This window comes from Agelaius phoeniceus, chromosome 16, assembly GCF_051311805.1.
Source record: "Agelaius phoeniceus isolate bAgePho1 chromosome 16, bAgePho1.hap1, whole genome shotgun sequence".
Lineage (NCBI taxonomy): Eukaryota > Metazoa > Chordata > Aves > Passeriformes > Icteridae > Agelaius > Agelaius phoeniceus.
Window position 1 is genome coordinate 14,769,533 of NC_135280.1, and position 18,302 is coordinate 14,787,834.

The following is an 18,302-nucleotide window of genomic DNA, read 5'->3' on the forward strand; positions in this document are numbered from 1 at the left end:
AAGCTACTGCTTACAGCAGCCTCCTGTGTGGTTGAGTCCTTTCTTTTTCTAAAATCATGAAGTATAAAAAGCATAAACCTTAATGTTTCACATTCATTCACAAGAACTCAGGCTGAGCAGGTTTGGGTAGACAAATTGGCACTTACATATGTTGCATGTGAACCTTGCAGGCAGAGGAAGGAAGCTTTGTACTCTAAAATAGAACTGGAGCACATTTTAGCACAAATTAGAGGAGGAAACTACAACACAGGTTGCTTACTTAGTGCTCACACAGCTCATACAACTAATTAATGAATTAGGAAACAAATTTTATTTAATTAGGATTTTAAATTTCCTCTTTAAATAGAGGATGTGTTTCTGAGAAATACAGATGAGACTGGAAGTCAAAAGTTGCACTTGCTTACCACTGTGTGTATTAGTTACAGCAGTGGTTGGCAGCTCTTCCTTGGCAGATGCTGACCCTGAAAGGGGTGGGTTTTGTTTGAGAAGAGTCTCTTTGCTGCCACTTTAAAAATCTGGTAAATATCCTGGTGAATTGTTTGGGTTTTTGAGGTTTAAAAGCACCATGGTTTGTGCCATGTTTAGTTCTGCTGAGTTCTCTTTTCCTTGAGCACCCTGAATAGCAGCAGTTGGTTTTGTAAAGCCAGCCTGGCATCATAACCACAAGGAAAAGTGGAACTATTCTTGAGCAGAAAGCTCCTTCTTTCAACATGGGAACTGTGGGGTTTGAATTTCTCAAGAAGTAGATTTTGGGTTGGAACTTCATGATTTGCTCCTAACGTGCATGTCGTGTGTTGTCTTGGTGTCACCCAGCTTGTGATGGAGCAAATTGTAACAAAAAGCTGTCTCTGGGTCTGTCAGACTACAAAACCCTAAATAAAGCTTGGGAGTGCTTGGGGCTGTGCTGTTTGTCCTCAGTGGAGCTCTGACATCTGCACATCCCTGCCCACCCTGAGCCGTGGGAACCCTGAGCTGGGCAGTCTGGGAGTGGTGACACCACAGGGCCACAGAGGACATTTCCTGTTCTGTGCTTCAGAAGCTTTGCATTTTGTACACAGTGCTGCTTTCACCACTGCAGAAGTTGCCAAATGCAAGGTTACACCACCTTGCCCAGAGCTTGCAGCTGCCTGGCTGGTGGCACAGCTGACTGTCACATCTGACACTTGGCTTGCGTCATGCTCTGCGTCTGTTACTCTTTTTTAAGGCCTGTTTTTCCAACCTGATTTTCCCTAGGAAAAAAACCAGGATTTTTTAATGAGATCCCAGCTGTTTTGTGAAGGAGGTTTTTCAAGGAGAAATCAGCTTGAAATGCCTGAAGTTTGGTGTTGTGGCCCCAGGAGTGGTTGGGTGCTGTGCTGGGTGTGCAGCTTGGCATTATTTCTGTTGGCTCTTTGCTGTGCTCTGTCCCAGCTGCCTGGCTCCCAGAGGTGCAGGGACATTTCAGTGACATGTTACAGTGCAAGCAGAAAAGGGACTGCCTTTGTTTCAGGGGAGCAGGGCCTGAATTTCAGTGTGGGGAAGGAGACAGCAGCACAGACATCTCAGGGGTCTCTGAGGTCAAGATGGCCCCAAAATGTGTTAGAAAATCTCTTTCTCCCAGCCTGGCAACTGAAGAAGGAGTCAGGATTCTTCTGTTCTGGTTCTCAAGGTTGTTTATTCTCTGTTATCTGTAACATTCTTTCCCTGACCTGCTGAGATCTGTCTGGCAGGTTGGTTGGTGGCACACTGATCACCCTCTTGGCAGTGTTATCTTTTTATACTAAAAACTACCTGTTCATTATTTACAATCATTTTCCAATACCTATCACCTATGTTAGACAGTGTGTTTCTACTCTAAACCAATCCAAAAGTGCCACCGTCACCCAGAAGATGGAGGCCAAGAAGAAGGAGAAAGAAGGACAGAACATGCCCAAATCCCTCCATCTTGGAACCCCAAGCTCCCATTCTAAAAACCCCAAAATTCTGCTTTTCACCCTGTGACAAACTAACTATCATTCTACTTAAACTTTCATGGCTTGTAAATCCTCATATAAGGTTGGTAATTGTTTCCATGGGTTAAAATCAAAGGCACAGGGCTCTTGGGCTCTGTTGCCCAGGTCTCTGAGCCCCCTGGCAGGGGCTCAAGCCATCCAGGGCAGCCAGAGGAATTTCCTGGGTTCTGACACAGGCAGGCTCAAGGCAGCAGAGGCTGCTGAGGACAGCCCAGGCTGCAAGAGGCTCTTGGTGCCTCCTGTTTGTGGACACCTGGTGTTGTTCCTGGCAAACTGCTCCTGCTTTTCCTGTTTTGAACTCTGGGGCTGCTCCTACTGCTGACAATCCTCCCTTTCCCTTCCAGAGGCAGAGGGATATTGGGTATTGCCTAGGCTGTTTCCTTACAGCTACCGTGTGACCTGAAATGAGCTGATACCTTGAATCCCAGGCTCTGCTTGCTGTAACTGCTCTGTTTTACATTTCCCTTGCTGGAAGGGTTTTACCCAACCCTGTGTGTGTCTCCCTGGTGGCTGCAGGTACGAAGATGCCTTGGTTCTGTTGCTGACAGAGGTGCTGAACCGGATCCAGTTCAGGTATAACCAGGCACAGCTGGAGGAGCTGGATGACGAGACCCTGGATGATGATGTAAGCTGAACAGGACAGGGCCACCTGCACTGCTGCCACCTGCAGTGGCTTTTCCAGAGCTTACACTCTGGACGATGGGCTGAGCAGCTCCTTCTCCCCTCCCTTCTCTGTGGGGTTTGAGCTGTAAAACAGCTTCAGATGCTTTTCACCAAAAGTCACACTGGAGATGTAACCTTTGGGTATAACTTGGTTCTTATTGGGGGAAAAATTTAGATCCTTGTGTTCTGATTGTCAGAGGTGTTAGATGTCCATGTCTAAACACCTTTGGAATTTAAAGTGTTTAATTAGTTGGGAATTTAAATGCTAAAATGTCTCTGAAGCAAAAGCTTGAAGTTGTGTCTTGTTGGGGCTTGTGTTTAAGCTTATTTCTCCTAAGTTGGTATTGATAAAAATCACCTCAAAGCTGATAAATGTCAAAGGGGAGTGGTGGCCAAAGTGGGTGGGGCCAGAGCCCTGGATGGGCAGGTCAGCTGTCACAAGAGGGTAGGTGAAGGAGCAGAGGGAATTTTATCACAAATGGCATCAGACAGATTTTTAAATTCTGGAGTGAGAGTTCTTGGTCTGCTGCCTGGGATGTGACCTGCTGGCATCTTCCCATTGTCATAACCATGTAATGAGAGTGATGCTGGAAAATCAAACAGCTCAAGGCAGTTCCTCAGCAGCCCTGTCCCGTTGGTGATTTGTACACAGACCCTGGCTGGCGATACAGCACCATTTCATAAGCAAAATAAATTCATTTCTGGATTCATTTGACACTTGTGTCATCTGGATAATTAGCTGCCATACCTCTGTAAAGACCATGTTGGTGTTTGGATGCCTTTCCATAGTGATAATAATGTCACAAATAAAGGTATAAATTATCTAGAGCAGTCCTGATGAAGTTGTCTTTGTGCTTCCAAAACAGGGTGGCAAATAGCGATACTTGAAAAACTTCAGACTTTTGGTATAAAACTTGAAAAGGGTTTTAGTTCATTATTTAAGGACAAAATGGAGTCAGGATATGGTGCTATTGATTCTGTTGCTTATGTTGCTGTGTGTGTTTGTTGTTCCATTTTTCCCTTCTCATTAATGGCAGGTTTGGGCTATGATGGTAACAGGCAGCTTCTTTCTCAGTCACCTGTGTAGCTGAGCATGGAAAGAGTCTTAAACTGTTAAAATAATTGTTTAATTCACCTTTAAATTTAATGTAATTGTTTAATTCACCTATCAAGTTCTTACCACTCTTTTCCCTCCCTTCTCCTGCACCGTCCCCCCGATTTTATCAATTCTGTATGAAAACAGAACAAATTCTATATGAAAATAAGTTCCAGTGGAGTGTGCAAGTTACAATTCTCTAAGATCCTCTTTGTGAGGGGGGGTTCTCCCTGCTGTCCCTCCCTTCCCAGGGGAACACAGAGCTCTAGGGACCCAGGGAAGGGCAGTGCTCACCCCATGTCCTTCTGTTTGCAGCAGCAAACGGAGTGGCAGCGGTACTTGCGCCAGAGCTTGGAGGTGGTGGCCAAAGTCATGGAGCTCCTGCCAACCCACGCCTTCTCCACACTCGTAAGTCCTGCCCCAGGCCAAAGTGCCACGTGGAATCAGCACCAACTGCTGTCGATTTTTTTTGACAGATGCCTCAGTGCCAAAAAAAAAAAAAGGGAAATTTGGGGTTGGATGCAAAACTTGGCAAGGGGAGATTAGAAATTGAAGAGAAAGAATTGTTTCTTTGGCTTTGTTGCATTTCTTGGTGTGTTTTGAAGAGAGTGGTTCAGTGTCTAAGTCCAGCTTGGTGGTCACTCTTTAGAAATTCCCACCTCTCAAAGTGTGAACATTTGGCAGCAACCCCTCTGGGCTGTTTATCTTGGCCTTTATCTCAGAGGCAGGGCTGTGAATTGGGCAGATAAGTGTCATTATTAGGGCTTTCAAGAGAGTGGAATCTTTATTTTAATTAAAGATTAAAATAGATAGATAAAAATGCTGGAGAGAGGCCTTGGACTATTGGGAAGCAGATCTGATCTGGATAAGTGCTTTTCTTTAGCTGCTGTCACTACCTTTGGTGGTGTAAAAGTTGTCTGGGCTTGTAGCAATTTTGAGAAGGATATCTTGGGGATTGAAGTGTGGCCCAGAATTCAGAGCAGTCCAGGTGGGGTTTTGCTGGGTGAGGAGAAAGGGAAATAACAGCAGTGAGATCTCAGCAAGTGCATTAATCCTGCTGGGAACACTGTGCAGCTCGACCTCAGAACTGTATTCCCAAGGAGCAGAGAAAACTGGGCTGCTGCAGAGGCAGGAGATGCCTGACCTGAAGTGTCTTTGCAGTTGCTGTTTTTCTTGAGGCAGGGAAGCAGAAGCCTGTCACTAGCAGGAGGGAACAAAGCAGAGGCTGCTGTGCAGCCCTGCCGGGAGCCAGCGGGAGGCACCAAGGAGCAGAGCAGTGTTCAGGGAGCAGATGGATCAGATGGAGCAGAGCATGTGGCTTCCTTGGAGGAACACATCCACATGAGGAAGGCTCTGTGGTTTTTTAACTCCCCTCAGGCAGTTATGCAAAGACACTCCACTGTTAATTAGGCCCAGCATGTTGGAAGCTGAGTAGGGAGTGCTTTCCTGAGCCTTGCATTGTTTCTTCTGGGGGACTGGGGAATGAGGCAGCCTCTCCAGCAGTTCCCAGTGGCTGCAGGGCTGGTGGGTGCAGTGGTTAGTTTAGGGGTTTTAGCAGTGGGAAATAATTAAAGCAATGGACAGCAGCTGCCATGACTCCATCCCATGCTGGGCAAGGAAAGGCTGCAGCTCCTTCTGCTGATGGGCAAGAGAACTTCCATCAAACCAAACACCAATTTCAGCCATTTTCCCCAACAGAAATTAAATAGAGCTGTGCCAGGCTGGAAGGGTTGAGAAAGATTGTTCAGCTGAAGTATGAGCAGGACCTGGCATGTTTGCTGCCACTGCTGAGTGATGGAGCTGGGCTGACACTCTGCTCCCACACCGGGGTGCATGAGGACTGTGGTGTTTATTCCTTTGGCTGTTTTCCCCATGGAGTTTCACTGCTGCAGCTTGCTGGCAGAATGCTGCACTGCTTCCCTTCTGTACCCTGGTAGAGGCACTGAACTCAGCTTTCTAGTTGCATAATATTTTGGGAGATTTTTAAGGCTCACCTCTTGAGAAGGTGATACCTGCAGGTGAGGTGGGTGAACACAGACCTCCTGCACTTCAGACCCTGCCACTCCTCTGCTCCTTGGGCTGAGTTGTGCCTCCAGCTGTGTATTCCTGGTGCTGGGCCCTCACTTGCACTGTCAGACCATTATCTTGTCAGGCTGATTGCTGGGATTAGAGGCAAAGGAGAGCTGCCACAGGGAAATGCCTTCAGGGGAGTGATCTTTGTTTTCCTGACAGCTGTCGGGACCTAGGAAGTTGTGGGATGCAGGATCAGCCCAGAGCCCATCCTGCCCTTCTTCCAAATGTCTGTGTGAAGGCACTGGGGAGAAATGAGAGCACTCTGCTCTGGCAGAGCAATCAGTCATTGGCTGTTACTGTCACTGTCTGCCAAGCCCCAGGATCACAATCAGTTCTTCTCTCTTTCAGTTTCCCGTTCTGCAGGATAACCTGGAAGTGTACCTGGGGCTCCAGCAGTTCGTGGTCACTTCAGGAACAGGTAATAACCACCCTCTAACACTGTGCTCCTCCCTCTTTCATCACTGCAAAACCACTCCAGACCTGCTTTGGTGTTGTTTTTTCTGTATTCACTTGATCCAAACCTGTGTGGAGTCTCATGGCTCAGTGTTAAACTCCAGCAGCAGACAGGAATCTCATAATATGATTTATTCTTATTGTCTTGGTTCTTCCCTTGTTCTGGTATTTGAAATGAAGATACCAGAATGTTAAGAGCAGGTGTGCAGCACCAAATACTACAGCTCCTTCCTGAGAAGCAGGGGAAGCAGCAGTGGTGAGATCTGCCTTAGGGCAGGCTGTAGTTTAAGGTAGTACTCAAATTCCCTGGTGTGACCAGGAAAGGAATCTGTCACATCTCCAATACTGCTGGACATGGCAGAATGGTGACTGTTGTGTAGCCAGTTTTAGAAAAAATATTCCCAGTTTTAGGATCATTTCAGCCCTAGGATAAGCAATGTGTGGGGGTTTGGTGCTGTGACACCAGCCTGTGTTAGAAGCTGTCCTGGGGGCTGGATCAGCAGCAGCAGCAGCTCAGATGCAGCTCTGGATTGAGCCCTGGGTGGTGGCACAGAATCCCAGAATGGGTCTGGAAGGGACCAGAGTGATCCAGCTTCCCTGCTCATCCCAGAGCACATGGCACAGGATTGTGTGTTTGTATTGATGGCACAAAATGGAGAGGTTGCTGCTGAAAGCTTGAGCTGTCAGTGGAAAGAAAATTTATTTTCTTCAAAAGGTGGTGTTGGAGAACATGAGAACATAGTTGCTTTCAGGAGGATTGTGTGGGGCTGGAAAACCTCATTAGCAGATTGTTTCTTGTACCTGAGAAACATGGAAGTGCACAACACACCTCACACTAGAAGTGAAGTCACAAATTCTCTGTCCCAAATCTGCTGCTGGATCATGGAACTGCAGCCAGCAGAGGGAGTGTGGAAAACCACCTTCTCCACGTGGAAAACCACATTTTCCACCTGGAAAACCACCTCTTCCATGAGAAAACCACCTTCTCCACCTGGAAAACCACCTCTTCCATGAGAAAACCACCTTCTCCACCTGGAAAACCACCTCTTCCATGAGAAAACCATCTTCTCCACGTGGAAAACCACCTTCTCCCATGTGGAAAACCACCTTCTCCAGAGCAGGGAATGCTCCTGATGGCAGCAGAAAACAGAAAGGCTCCTGTTTGTGGAGGAATTAACTCCATACAGAAGGAAATGAAGGTGTAAAAGGCTGGAATAGTCATTTATCAGCCCTTGAGGTGTTGTCAGGAGAGCTGAGCTTCCTTTCCAGAGTGCTGCAGTGCCTGGGCCAGTGCTGCCATCTGACCTGTGGCCCAGAGCTAGTTTCACAATGGAATTAGAGCAAACTTGGCACTTTGTGTCACTTTGTCCCCAGGTTTCCCATCCCCAGGAGCAGCAGGGATCAATCCCAGAGCCGTGGTGCTCTCCCCTTGCGCGAGCAGCAATTTCCAGCTCTGGGGGCAGCCCTTAGAGAAACTCAGCTTTGTGGCTGTGTATCTGATGGGCTGTGGTGTCCCTGCAGGTCACAGGCTGAACATCACAGCAGAGAATGACTGCAGGAGGCTGCACTGCTCGCTGAGGGACCTGAGCTCGCTGCTGCAGGCCGTGGGCCGCCTGGCCGAGTACTTCACCGGGGACGTGTTCGCCGCCAGGTTCAACGACGCGCTCACCGTGGTGGAGAGGTGGGTGCAGCTGTGCCTCTAAGGGAGGGCACCAGGATCAGGCTAAGAAGGGTTTATTGCTTAGAGAACATCATCTCAAAGACATGAGGTTTATAAGGCAGCAAGCAGTTGGCCATAGTCTAAGATGGTCCCAAGTTCTTTGTGATAAACTCTAGAAAGTTTATAAATTTCTAATCCAGTGGACAGTCTCGGTTTGGAAAGACAGGAGTCTGCTAAGGAAGGCAGGAGCCTCCCCTGAAATGGAGAATGTAAACCCTCCCCACCCCTCTGAATTGCTATAAATTTTAAATTAAGGGGCTCTCAGGCAACAAAAATTATGGGAGCAGGAAATAACAGTTCTTTACTAGGGAAGAAAATAAAAGGATAAAATAAACAATGCAGTAAACTAAAGCAACACTGACAGTCAGAACCCAACCTGACACCCTGTGGGTCAGGGTGTTGGCACAGTCCCATTGGAATTGTGGCTCAGCCCTCCTGCAGTGTCAGGGGTGGTTCTGCTGGAGCAGGGATCCTGTAGAAAAGGGTGGAGTCTTCCTCTGAAGATCCAGTGGAAGAGGCAGCTGCTGTTCCTCTGGGAAATCTGGAGGAGAAGCTGTGCTGGTGTTCCAGGATCTCCAGATTATATCTGGGTAGGAATGCTTGGCTCCTCCCTCTGGGCTCACATCTCCCAGTGGGATGCTGTAGTTCTTATCAGCCATGCAGTGACATTCAATAGCTGTTATCAGCAGATGTCCCCTCCCAAGGCAGGAGTGATTGTGGAAGAGATCAGGAAAAACTGCCCACCTGGCAAAAGACAACTGCCATACAGATGGTAATAGAATACATCTTGCTTTGCAATCTGGAACATCATCACAGAGTGTATTTGGCTTTGCTGTATTTGGCTTCTTTCTACTTCAGTGTATCCACATTATCAATGTGGATACTTTGGCCCAGTAAGGTCTGAATACATGTACACACATATGTTGTGGGTCCCAGGATGAGGTGAGAGATGAGAATTTGACTTCATGTTCTCAGAAGGCTGATTTATTATGATATGATATGATATTTATATTATATTAAAAGAGAATGATATACTAAAACTATACTAAAGCAAGAGAAAGGATGCATCAGAAGGCTAAAACAAGAATGATAATAACCGGTGACAGACTCAGCGAGTCCAACACAGCTGGCTGTGATTGGTCATTAAATTAACAATTCACATGCTGAGTAAACAGTTCTCCAAATCACATTCCAAAGCACCAAAACAAGGAGAAGCTGAAGCTTCCCAGCTTCCCAGGAGGAGAAATCCTGGTGAAGGGATTTTTCATAAAATATCATGGTGACAATGAGGTTAATAAGGCAGCAAGCAGTTGGCCATAGTCTAAGATGGTCCAAGTTCTTTGTTGCAAGACAGTGTGTAACTTTCTAATCCAGTGGACAGTGACCACAGAGTGTTTGTCTTTTCTGACCTGTCACTTTTTGATGCAGTTGGTTGGAGGGGGCTCCTCGGGCTGAACTTTGTGATCTTCAAGGCCTTTTCCAACCTTAATGTTTCCATGATTCTTCTCTTAAATGAAAAGACCTGTGAGAGCTGAAGGGGCAGATGTTTTATTATCCTCTCCTAGGTACTTAATTAGCTCATAGTTACAAATGGGAGAATTTCAGGCTTTTACACGGGTTTTATGTTTTCATTTCTGTGCAGGAGCATCTGACTTGTTCCATTTTACCCCAAACAGTGCAGTAGGCTCTGAATTATTTTAAGCTAAATGGTCAAAATCTCATTTGTGTATTAACTAAATATCCACTCAGACTGGGGAAGAGCTGCACTAGCTCAGGTGCTGGAGCAGATTTGTACAATCCCTTTGCTGCCATGTGTGTTTGCCCCTCCAGGCTGGTGAAAGTGACGTTGTATGGATCCCAGATCAAACTGTACAACATCGAAACCGCTGTTCCTTCCGTGCTGAAACCTGACCTCATCGATGTGTGAGTGGGGCTGCACCCAAACTGGGCACTCACAGGGTGGGCAAGGCTTGGAGCTGCTGCTCAGACCCCTCCTTGGCAGATCTCTGGGAAACAGCCTCTCCAGCTCTTGGCAGCTCCCCAGGAAAGCACCTTTTTCAGCTGAGGAAAGTCAAGGCTGCTGCCAAGATTTTGGACCAGTTTTTGCTCTAATGGAAGTACCCAGGTCGTTTAAGGGAAAACATGTTTGTGCTGAGAAGGAAAAATGCCCCTTAAATCATCTCTGAGAGCAAACTGGGATTGTGCCCTGTGCTGGTGGCTGTAAAAGCAGGGTAATTAATGAGGAAATAAGTGTTACAACAGTGATATTTTACAGAAATGGATCCACTGTGTAATGTGTAGTTTATTTATAAATCCAGTTGATGGATTTTTTGCTACCAAAGTCAGACCTGTGGCTCAGGTAAAAGAGGTTTTTCCCAGTTGAGGGTTTCAAATCCTTGTCTTCCAAGACAAACATAAGCCTTGCAGCCGTGCAAGCCATTTCTGGGACAAACCATTCGGTGTGAAATCTTGGTGCTGCTGGTCACAGATCACCTCCCTCTGTGACAGACTTGTAGGGACTCTCCCTTGCTGATGCTGTGCACACAAACCTGTTCCCTGCCAGCTGGAGCACTGTGGGCAGAATTTAAGGTTTGAACACTTGTTCTGGTTTGTAATTGCACCTTAAGCAGCTCCTTGAAGACCTCCTCTAGATTTCACCATATCACTGTATAACTAATGGGATTTCTCCTATTAATCCCAAGTTAGAGGCACTGAAATTTGTGCAGGGGTTGTTGTTGTAATGGTTTTTCTGGTTTACAATAACTGGGGAGGTGTTTTCCATGATCTGTCAGCAAGGGTTAACCCCTTTCCCTGTCCCTGAAGAAACTTGTGATCCATTTTCTAATGCTTGCCTGAGAAAGCAGCACTGTCCCACATTTGGGGGCCACCTCTCTGAAACTGAGGGACACCCTGACTGAACCCTCACCTGACAGGAGTGTGATTATCAGCTGTGGTTACAGTCAGGTACCAGTTGCTGATAACTTGGCTTTATCAATTCCCACCTTTACCTTGGTGGGTCCAGAACCAAAACCAAAACAGAGTAAGGATTTTTTACAAACCCTGCTGCCAGATTAGCCTGAAACACCACTCCTGTGTCCTGTTGCACTGCTCACTGTGTCCCCTGGTGTCCCCAGGCACGCCCAGTCCCTGGCAGCCCTGCAGGCCTACGCTCACTGGCTGGCCCAGTTCTACAGCGAGGTGCACCGGCAGAACCCCGAGCAGTTCATCTCCCTGGTGTCCACAGCACTGGAGGCCATCACCCCCCTCATCAGCTCCAAGGTACTGCCCCCCTGGGGGCTGGGGGCTGCACTCTGCTCAGCTGGGGTGGGCTGGGAGCTGGGCTGTGCCCCAGAGCCATGGGAAGTGTCCCAACAGCACTGGGAGTCAGGCTAATACAAGCATAAGCAACTTAAAGGCATTTAAACTCAGTCTAAATTCAGATTTAAACTTCTAAACTCAGATTTAATGGCTTGAAAGCAGGGAAGTCTCTCTCTCTCACAGTATTAAGGGAACTCAGCTATGCTCTGGTTTACAAATAAATCATAGAATTGTTTAGGAAAAGCTCTCTAAGATCAAGTCTAACCATTTCTCCAATACTGCAAAGGCCACCACTGACCCATGTCCCCAGATGCCATGTCCACACAGCTCTTAAATGCCTCCAGGGATGGGGACTTCACATTGCCTTGAGCACTCTATGCCTGACCACCCTTTCCATGATGAACTTTTCCCAAAACCCAATCTAAACCTTCCTGGGCACATTTCCTCTCATCGTGTCCCTGTTCCCTGGGAGCAGAGCCTGACCCCCCAGGTCCTGGCAGCTCAGAGAGCTGAGCCTGGCTGTGTGTGCTGGTGGGACTGACCACCCCTGTCTGTCTCAGGTGCAGGAGAAGCTGCTGCTGTCTGCGTGCCACCTGCTGGTGTCCCTGGCCACCACGGTGCGCCCGGTGTTCCTGATCAGCATCCCGGCCGTGCAGAAGGTGTTCAACAGGATCACTGACACCTCTGCCCAGCGCCTCCCCGACAAGGTCAGTTCACCCAGAGCTGTCCCACAGGGAAATGAAGGCTCTGTCCTCGGGAAGATGTGCCTCAGGTGCTGAGGGATTGTCTTGGTTTCAAAAGCAGGTGTTTGCTAAGGAAGGCAGGAGCCTCCCCTGAAATGGAAAATGTAAACCCCCTCCTTCCAAATTGCTCTAAATTTTAAATTAAGGGGCTCTCAGGCAACAAAAATTATGGGAGCAGGAAATAATAGTTCTTTACTAGGGAAGAAAATAAAAAGATAAACAATGCAGTAAACTAAAACAACAGTGACAGAGTCAGAACACAACCTGACACTCTCTGGGTCAGGCTGTTGGCAGCAGTCCCATTGGAATTGTGGCTCAGCCCTCCTGCAGTGTCAGGGCTGGTTCTGCTGGAGCAGGGATCCTGTAGGAAAGGGTGGAGTCTTCCTCTGAAGATCCAGTGGAAGAGGCAGCTGCTGTTCCTCTGGAGAAAGCCATGCTGGTGTTCCAGGATCTCCAGATTATATCCAGTTAGGAATTCTTGGCTCCTCCCTCTGGGCTCACATCTCCCAGTGGGATGCTGCAGTTCTTAGCAGCCATGCAGTGACATTCAATAGCTGTTATCAGCAGGTGTTTCCCTCGTTGTAGAGGAGGTAAGGAAAACTGCCCACTAACAGAAGACAACTGCCATCCAGGTGGTAAATAGAATACAATTTGCTTGGCAATGCAGGACAGAGATAACCTCAAAAATCAGCCACCTTCTCTATATTGTGTATATCCACAAATTTCAGTGATATTGTATGTAATTAATGATCTATTTTGAGGAACAGCACAAGGAAAAAACACAATTGCACCTCTTAGATCTGATTCTTTTCTCATTTGTTGACACCATCCCCAGTTCTGCATCATCTTCACAGTACAGGCACGTTGATTCTGACCTACACAAAGAGTTTTTTGTGAAACTGGAGTATTTATATTGCAGCAGCAATGTAAATAATATAAATATATTCCATTTATAGCGCTGAACGGCCACAGTGCTGGGATATGGTTATGTTGTGTGCTGGCAAGGAAGCACAAAGTGCTGCACAAGTGCAGAAGCTCAGCATGTAAACCAGACAAGGAGATGAGTAATGAAAGTAAAATCATCTTTGTTTTTATAAGCACCAGAGATTTACTGCTGCAGGGAAGGGCTGGCAGAGCTGGGAGCTGCTTCCAGGCCTTAAATCCTGGAGCTTTGCTTCTCTCTGTCTTTGCAGGGCTGGTTGTTTTCACTTGGGCTCATGTTCTGCTGTTGAATAGTGAGCACCTGTGGTGTCTTGGACAGCCATGAAATATCATTTCACTCCAGCTTGTGCTCTAGCAAAAATTAACTTGGGAAAAAAGTTAAAACTTTGTCTCTTTGATTGATGCTGCCCAGAGAAGTTGTGGCTGCCCCATCTCTAGAAGTGTTCAAGGGTAGGCTGGACTTGGAGCAGCCTGGTCTGCTGGAAGGTGTCCCTGCCTGGGACAGGGGGTTGGAAGTTTGCGACCTTTAAGGTCCTTTCAACCCAAACCATTCCATGATTCAATAGTTTTGCTGTCAGTCCAACCCTGCTGCTGTCTGGGCTCTTGTGGGTGGCTTTCTGCTCCCACCTCTCATTGTGAGTACCAGGAGCTCAGGGTTGATACCCACCTGTGTGGATATTTTGGGAGCTGCAATCCATCCTCAGTGTCCAAGCAACTCTGCAGAGCTCACCCCACACACCAGAGATGCACAAAGCAGGGGTGGAACACCACGAGCTTTCCCCTCCCTTCCCACCCAAACCTTTCAGTGGCTGTGATTGCTGTCCCTCCCAGGCCCAGGTGCTGGTGTGCAGGGCTCTGTCCAACGTGCTGCTGCTGCCCTGGCCCAACCTGCCTGAGAGTGAGCAGCAGTGGGCTGTGCGCTCCACCAACCACGCCAGCCTCGTGTCCGCCCTCACCCGCGACTACCGGCAGCTCAAGGCCACGGCCAGCCTGCCCCAGAGGAAGGTGCAGCTGGAGGACAGTAAGTACCAGTGTCCTGCTCACTCCTGCTGCACTGGGGAGTGTCATTAAGCTGATTTGACAGTGGTTATTTTAGCTGAGAAATTGTTTCGTATATGGGGAGGGTGGGGAAGGAGCGGGTTGGGTTTTCTTTCTGTTTTTAGAGGCTTTTCTGCTCTGTACAGGGCACTCTCATCCCAGGTCACCTGTAAACTCTTCCATTAGAGTGCTGTCTTCCTGGGATCAGGGTTGGGATAACAGTTTAAATAGTAAGGATTGCATTGGGAATACTGAACAGCCTCTTGTGTAGTAATAGAAAACTGGCTGGAAGCAGCATTAACAAAGATCGTGGTTGTAAAAAATGAAGGGGGAAAATAAGAATTTCTTCCTTGGGAAGTACTGGAGAGGGTTTGTTTATATAGGAGGAATGCAAAGAAACTCCTGGCAAGGGGGCAGGGAAACTTTATGCTTTGGGCCTAGTTTGGGGTGATTTTGGGTTTTATTGAGGATCACTTTAAAAATCATTCAGAAATCTGCAGTGTCACACGTGAATCACACACATGTTGTTTTAATTACTTTGTATGTTAGCTTAATTTCTCTTCCTCTTACCTGTGAGCAGTTTTGGCACATGCTAGAAGCATCACTCCTCTCGTTTTGCAGCCAAAGTGATCATCCACCAGACACTGAGCGTTCTGGAAGACATTGTGGAAAGTGTCTCTGGAGAATCCACCAAGTCCCGGCAGATCTGTTATCAGTCGCTGCAAGAATCCGTGCAGGTCTCACTAGCCCTCTTCCCAGCTTTCATTCATCAGTCAGGTATAACCTCAGGCCAGGGGTCATGCTGTGAGTAGCTTTCTGAGCTCCTGGTGACACCCAGAGCAGCAGCAGAGTTGTGGTGTGGGTGTGGAGTGTGTGGGTTTGCTGTGCCTGGGTGTGCTGGGAGAGCTGGGCTGAAGGGACATCCCTGCCAGCCAGGATCCAGGCAGGATTGTCACAGTTTCAAAGAGGAGCTGGTCCTGAGCACAAAAAAAAAAAAAGCTTTAAAATACCCTCTCTGGCTGTATTTACCATTAAGAGGAATAGTTGTCATCAGATTGGGTCAAATGATGTGGGATTTGGGGGTTTCTTTCCCTGAGATGGAGCCAGGACTGTCACTTGGCGGCCTGCTGGCCAGCAGCTTGCATTTTGTGTCACATCAGGTGCTTCCTCCTGTTCCCCTTGGAGCTGGGTGGGATTTTCTCAGTGGTGGGGGTTGAGGGGAGACAAAAGCAGTGAAATGCAGAGGATCCAAGGCAGCAGTGTTGTGACTCCAGGGAGCTGTTGTCTTCAGAACAGCCTCATCAATTGCCATTTATTGGCTATCCAAGGCTGTGTGATGAGGGAGGAGTTGAGCAGCTCCAGCTTGGTTGTCCAGTTTTATTGGGGTGGGTGAAGGATCAGCTGGGTGCTGATCAGCTCACTGCACCACCATGTGCTCACTTCTGAGGAGAGAAGAGTCTTCTCAGTTCCTGCCAAAAAAACAAGCTGGATTCTGTCTCCTCCACCCCAAGCTCTGTGGGTGTTTTGGATTTCCTGGTGTTTCCTGTTAACCCTGTATGAGCAGTGAGCACTGGAGATGGGCCTGGAGCTGCCCCTGAGCTTTGTCCCAGCACTCTGAGCACACTGAGGCCTTGCTGGCAGGATTTTGGTTGCTCTGAGGGGTTGGGTGCTGCCTGTGCTGGTCATCCCTGGCAGGTTTTGGAAGGGGATGAACAATCTTGAAGCCCTGTAGGAACCAGCTGATGGTTTCAGTTTCTCAGACAACCCTGTTGGTAAATTCCCAAGAGTAAGTGGGGTTCCCTGAACAGGAGGAGCAAACTTCAGACTTAAACATAAAAGACTTATTGATGCACTTGGATGTTTCCTTAGCATGTTCTTGTTGCTTTTCTCCTCTCTTAGATGTGACAGATGAGATGCTGAGCTTCTTCCTCACCCTGTTCCAAGGCCTGAGGGTGCAGATGGGAGTGCCTTTCACTGAGCAGATCATACAGACCTTCCTGAACATGTTCACCAGGTACTGCCCAACCCTGGTCACTTCTTTCTTACCCCTCAGGATGGTTTATCTGAGGAGCTGCTCAGACAGCTGGTCCCTGTCCCTAAAGTGGGCTGTTTGCAGCCTTTGTGACTTTTGTCACATCCCAGGGGTGAATCTGGGGAAAACACTTCCAAGTCTGGAGAGACCCAGTGCCCATCAGTCACAGCTGCCATTGTGCAATCCCAGCTCTCCCACCGACTTGCTGGCTGTGTGGGGTGTTGAACTGGACTCTCACATTCCCTCTTAGCTCCTGCCCAAGGTCTGAGAGTGTCCCCTCACTCATCTTTTGTTGGGGAGGGGGATCTGTCAACCCTCAGTCAAACCTCCCTCCCTTCTGTGCCTTCACGTACTTGGCCACTATTAATGGAGCATTTTAGAGGCAGCACTTATTTTCCTGTAAACCAGGTGAGCCTTTGGATCCCTGGGGATGTTCCTAATGCCTGTTTGTGTCCCAGGGAGCAGCTGGCAGAGAGCATCCTGCACGAGGGCAGCACGGGCTGCCGCGTGGTGGAGAAGTTCCTGAAGATCCTGCAGGTGGTGGTGCAGGAGCCAGGCCAGGTGTTCAAACCCTTCCTGCCCAGTGTGATCTCCCTGTGCATGGAGCAGGTCTATCCCATCATTGCAGAGGTATTCAGCTCCCAGGGCAGGGCAGGGGAGGCATTGCTGGGGGGGTGTGAGGGTGTTCACAGGGGTCCCAGGATAAGGGAAGAGACCAGGATCTGACTCCATGTTTCAGAAGGTTTGATTTATTATTTTATTATAATAAATAATAATTTATATTTTAATATTATATTAAATTTATATTTATATTTTATATTTATATAAAATATCTAATATATAAAATATATAAAATATTATATATAATATATAGTATATATATTATATATAATATATTTAATTTAAATATAAATTCTATATAAATATATATAATTTAAATATAAATATAAAATATTATATAATATATATATTATATGTTATTTTATATTTATATTTAAATTTATATTTATATTTTAATATTATATTAAAACTATACTAAATTAATAGAAGAAAGGATTTCATCAGAAGGCTAGATAAGAATAGAAAAATAAGAATGATAACAAAAGCTTGTGTCTCTGACAGAGAGTCTGAGCCAGCTGACTGTGATTGGCCATTAATTAGAAACAACCACATGAGACCAATCACAGATCCACCTGTTGCATTCTACAGCAGCAGATAACCATTGGTTACATTTTGTTCCTGAGGCCTCTCAGCTTCTCAGGAGGAAAAATGCTAAGGAAAGGATTTTTTCAGAAAATATCATGGCTACAGGGGGGTGGTGATGCCTTATGGAGCTGGAACAGAGGCTAGATGGAGTTAAGAGGAATAAAGTGGATTTTTATTGAAGGGTCTTCAAAGGCCACACCCTGGCAGTACCAGAGCTCAGGTCCTGTCTGGGCATGGGAAGAGGTTGGAGCTGTCCTGCTTTTAAACTACTTGGAAATCCAGGTCAGGATTTGAGGGTTCTGTGCCACAGCCTTTGTGTGGTTGGAATGGAGTTACCACCGCCCTGATACTGGGAACTGGGAATGGGAGGGATCCCAACTCCACTTCATGCTCTGGCAGTGAGGGAGAGCAGAGAGCACCCAGTGCCAGTCAGGGGTGTCTGGGGGAGCAGGGACAGTGAGGGGTGTCTGGGGGAGCAGGGACAGTGAGCTGTGTCTGGGGGAGCAGGGACAGTGAGCTGTGTCTGGGGGAGCAGGGACAGTCAGGGGTGTCTGGGGGAGCAGGGACAGTCAGGGGTGTCTGGGGGAGCAGGGACAGTGAGCTGTGTCTGGGGGAGCAGGGACAGTGAGGGGTGCCTGGGGGAGCAGGGACAGTGAGCTGTGTCTGGGGGAGCAGGGACAGTGAGCTATGTCTGGGGGAGCAGGGACAGTCAGGGGTGTCTGGGGGAGCAGGGACAGTGAGGGGTGTCTGGGGGAGCAGGGACAGTGAGCTGTGTCTGGGGGAGCAGGGACAGTCAGGGGTGTCTGGGGGAGCAGGGACAGTCAGGGGTGTCTGGGGGAGCAGGGACAGTGAGCTGTGTCTGGGGGAGCAGGGACAGTGAGCTGTGTCTGGGGGAGCAGGGACAGTGAGGGGTGCCTGGGGGAGCAGGGACAGTCAGGGGTGTCTGGGGGAGCAGGGACAGTGAGGGGTGTCTGGGGGAGCAGGGACAGTGAGCTGTGTCTGGGGGAGCAGGGACAGTGAGGGGTGT

The 18,302-nt window shown here is 47.9% G+C and overlaps 1 protein-coding gene across 2 annotated transcripts in view; it reads left to right on the forward strand.

Annotated features, from left to right (window-relative positions):
* XPO6 (exportin 6) overlaps positions 1-18,302 on the forward strand; it is a 65,548-nt gene that overhangs the window by 38,187 nt on the left and 9,059 nt on the right. Inside the window, exons 10-20 of one of the 2 annotated variants that reach the window (XM_054643583.2) lie at positions 2,508-2,616; positions 4,066-4,158; positions 6,172-6,241; positions 7,798-7,957; positions 9,827-9,919; positions 11,131-11,275; positions 11,875-12,021; positions 13,831-14,020; positions 14,659-14,814; positions 15,937-16,051; positions 16,528-16,699. In XM_054643583.2, the coding sequence (XP_054499558.1) occupies positions 2,508-2,616; positions 4,066-4,158; positions 6,172-6,241; positions 7,798-7,957; positions 9,827-9,919; positions 11,131-11,275; positions 11,875-12,021; positions 13,831-14,020; positions 14,659-14,814; positions 15,937-16,051; positions 16,528-16,699 (1,450 nt within the window). The remainder of the gene's footprint in view (positions 1-2,507; positions 2,617-4,065; positions 4,159-6,171; positions 6,242-7,797; positions 7,958-9,826; positions 9,920-11,130; positions 11,276-11,874; positions 12,022-13,830; positions 14,021-14,658; positions 14,815-15,936; positions 16,052-16,527; positions 16,700-18,302) is intronic. The other variant, XM_054643584.2, reaches the window with a different exon arrangement.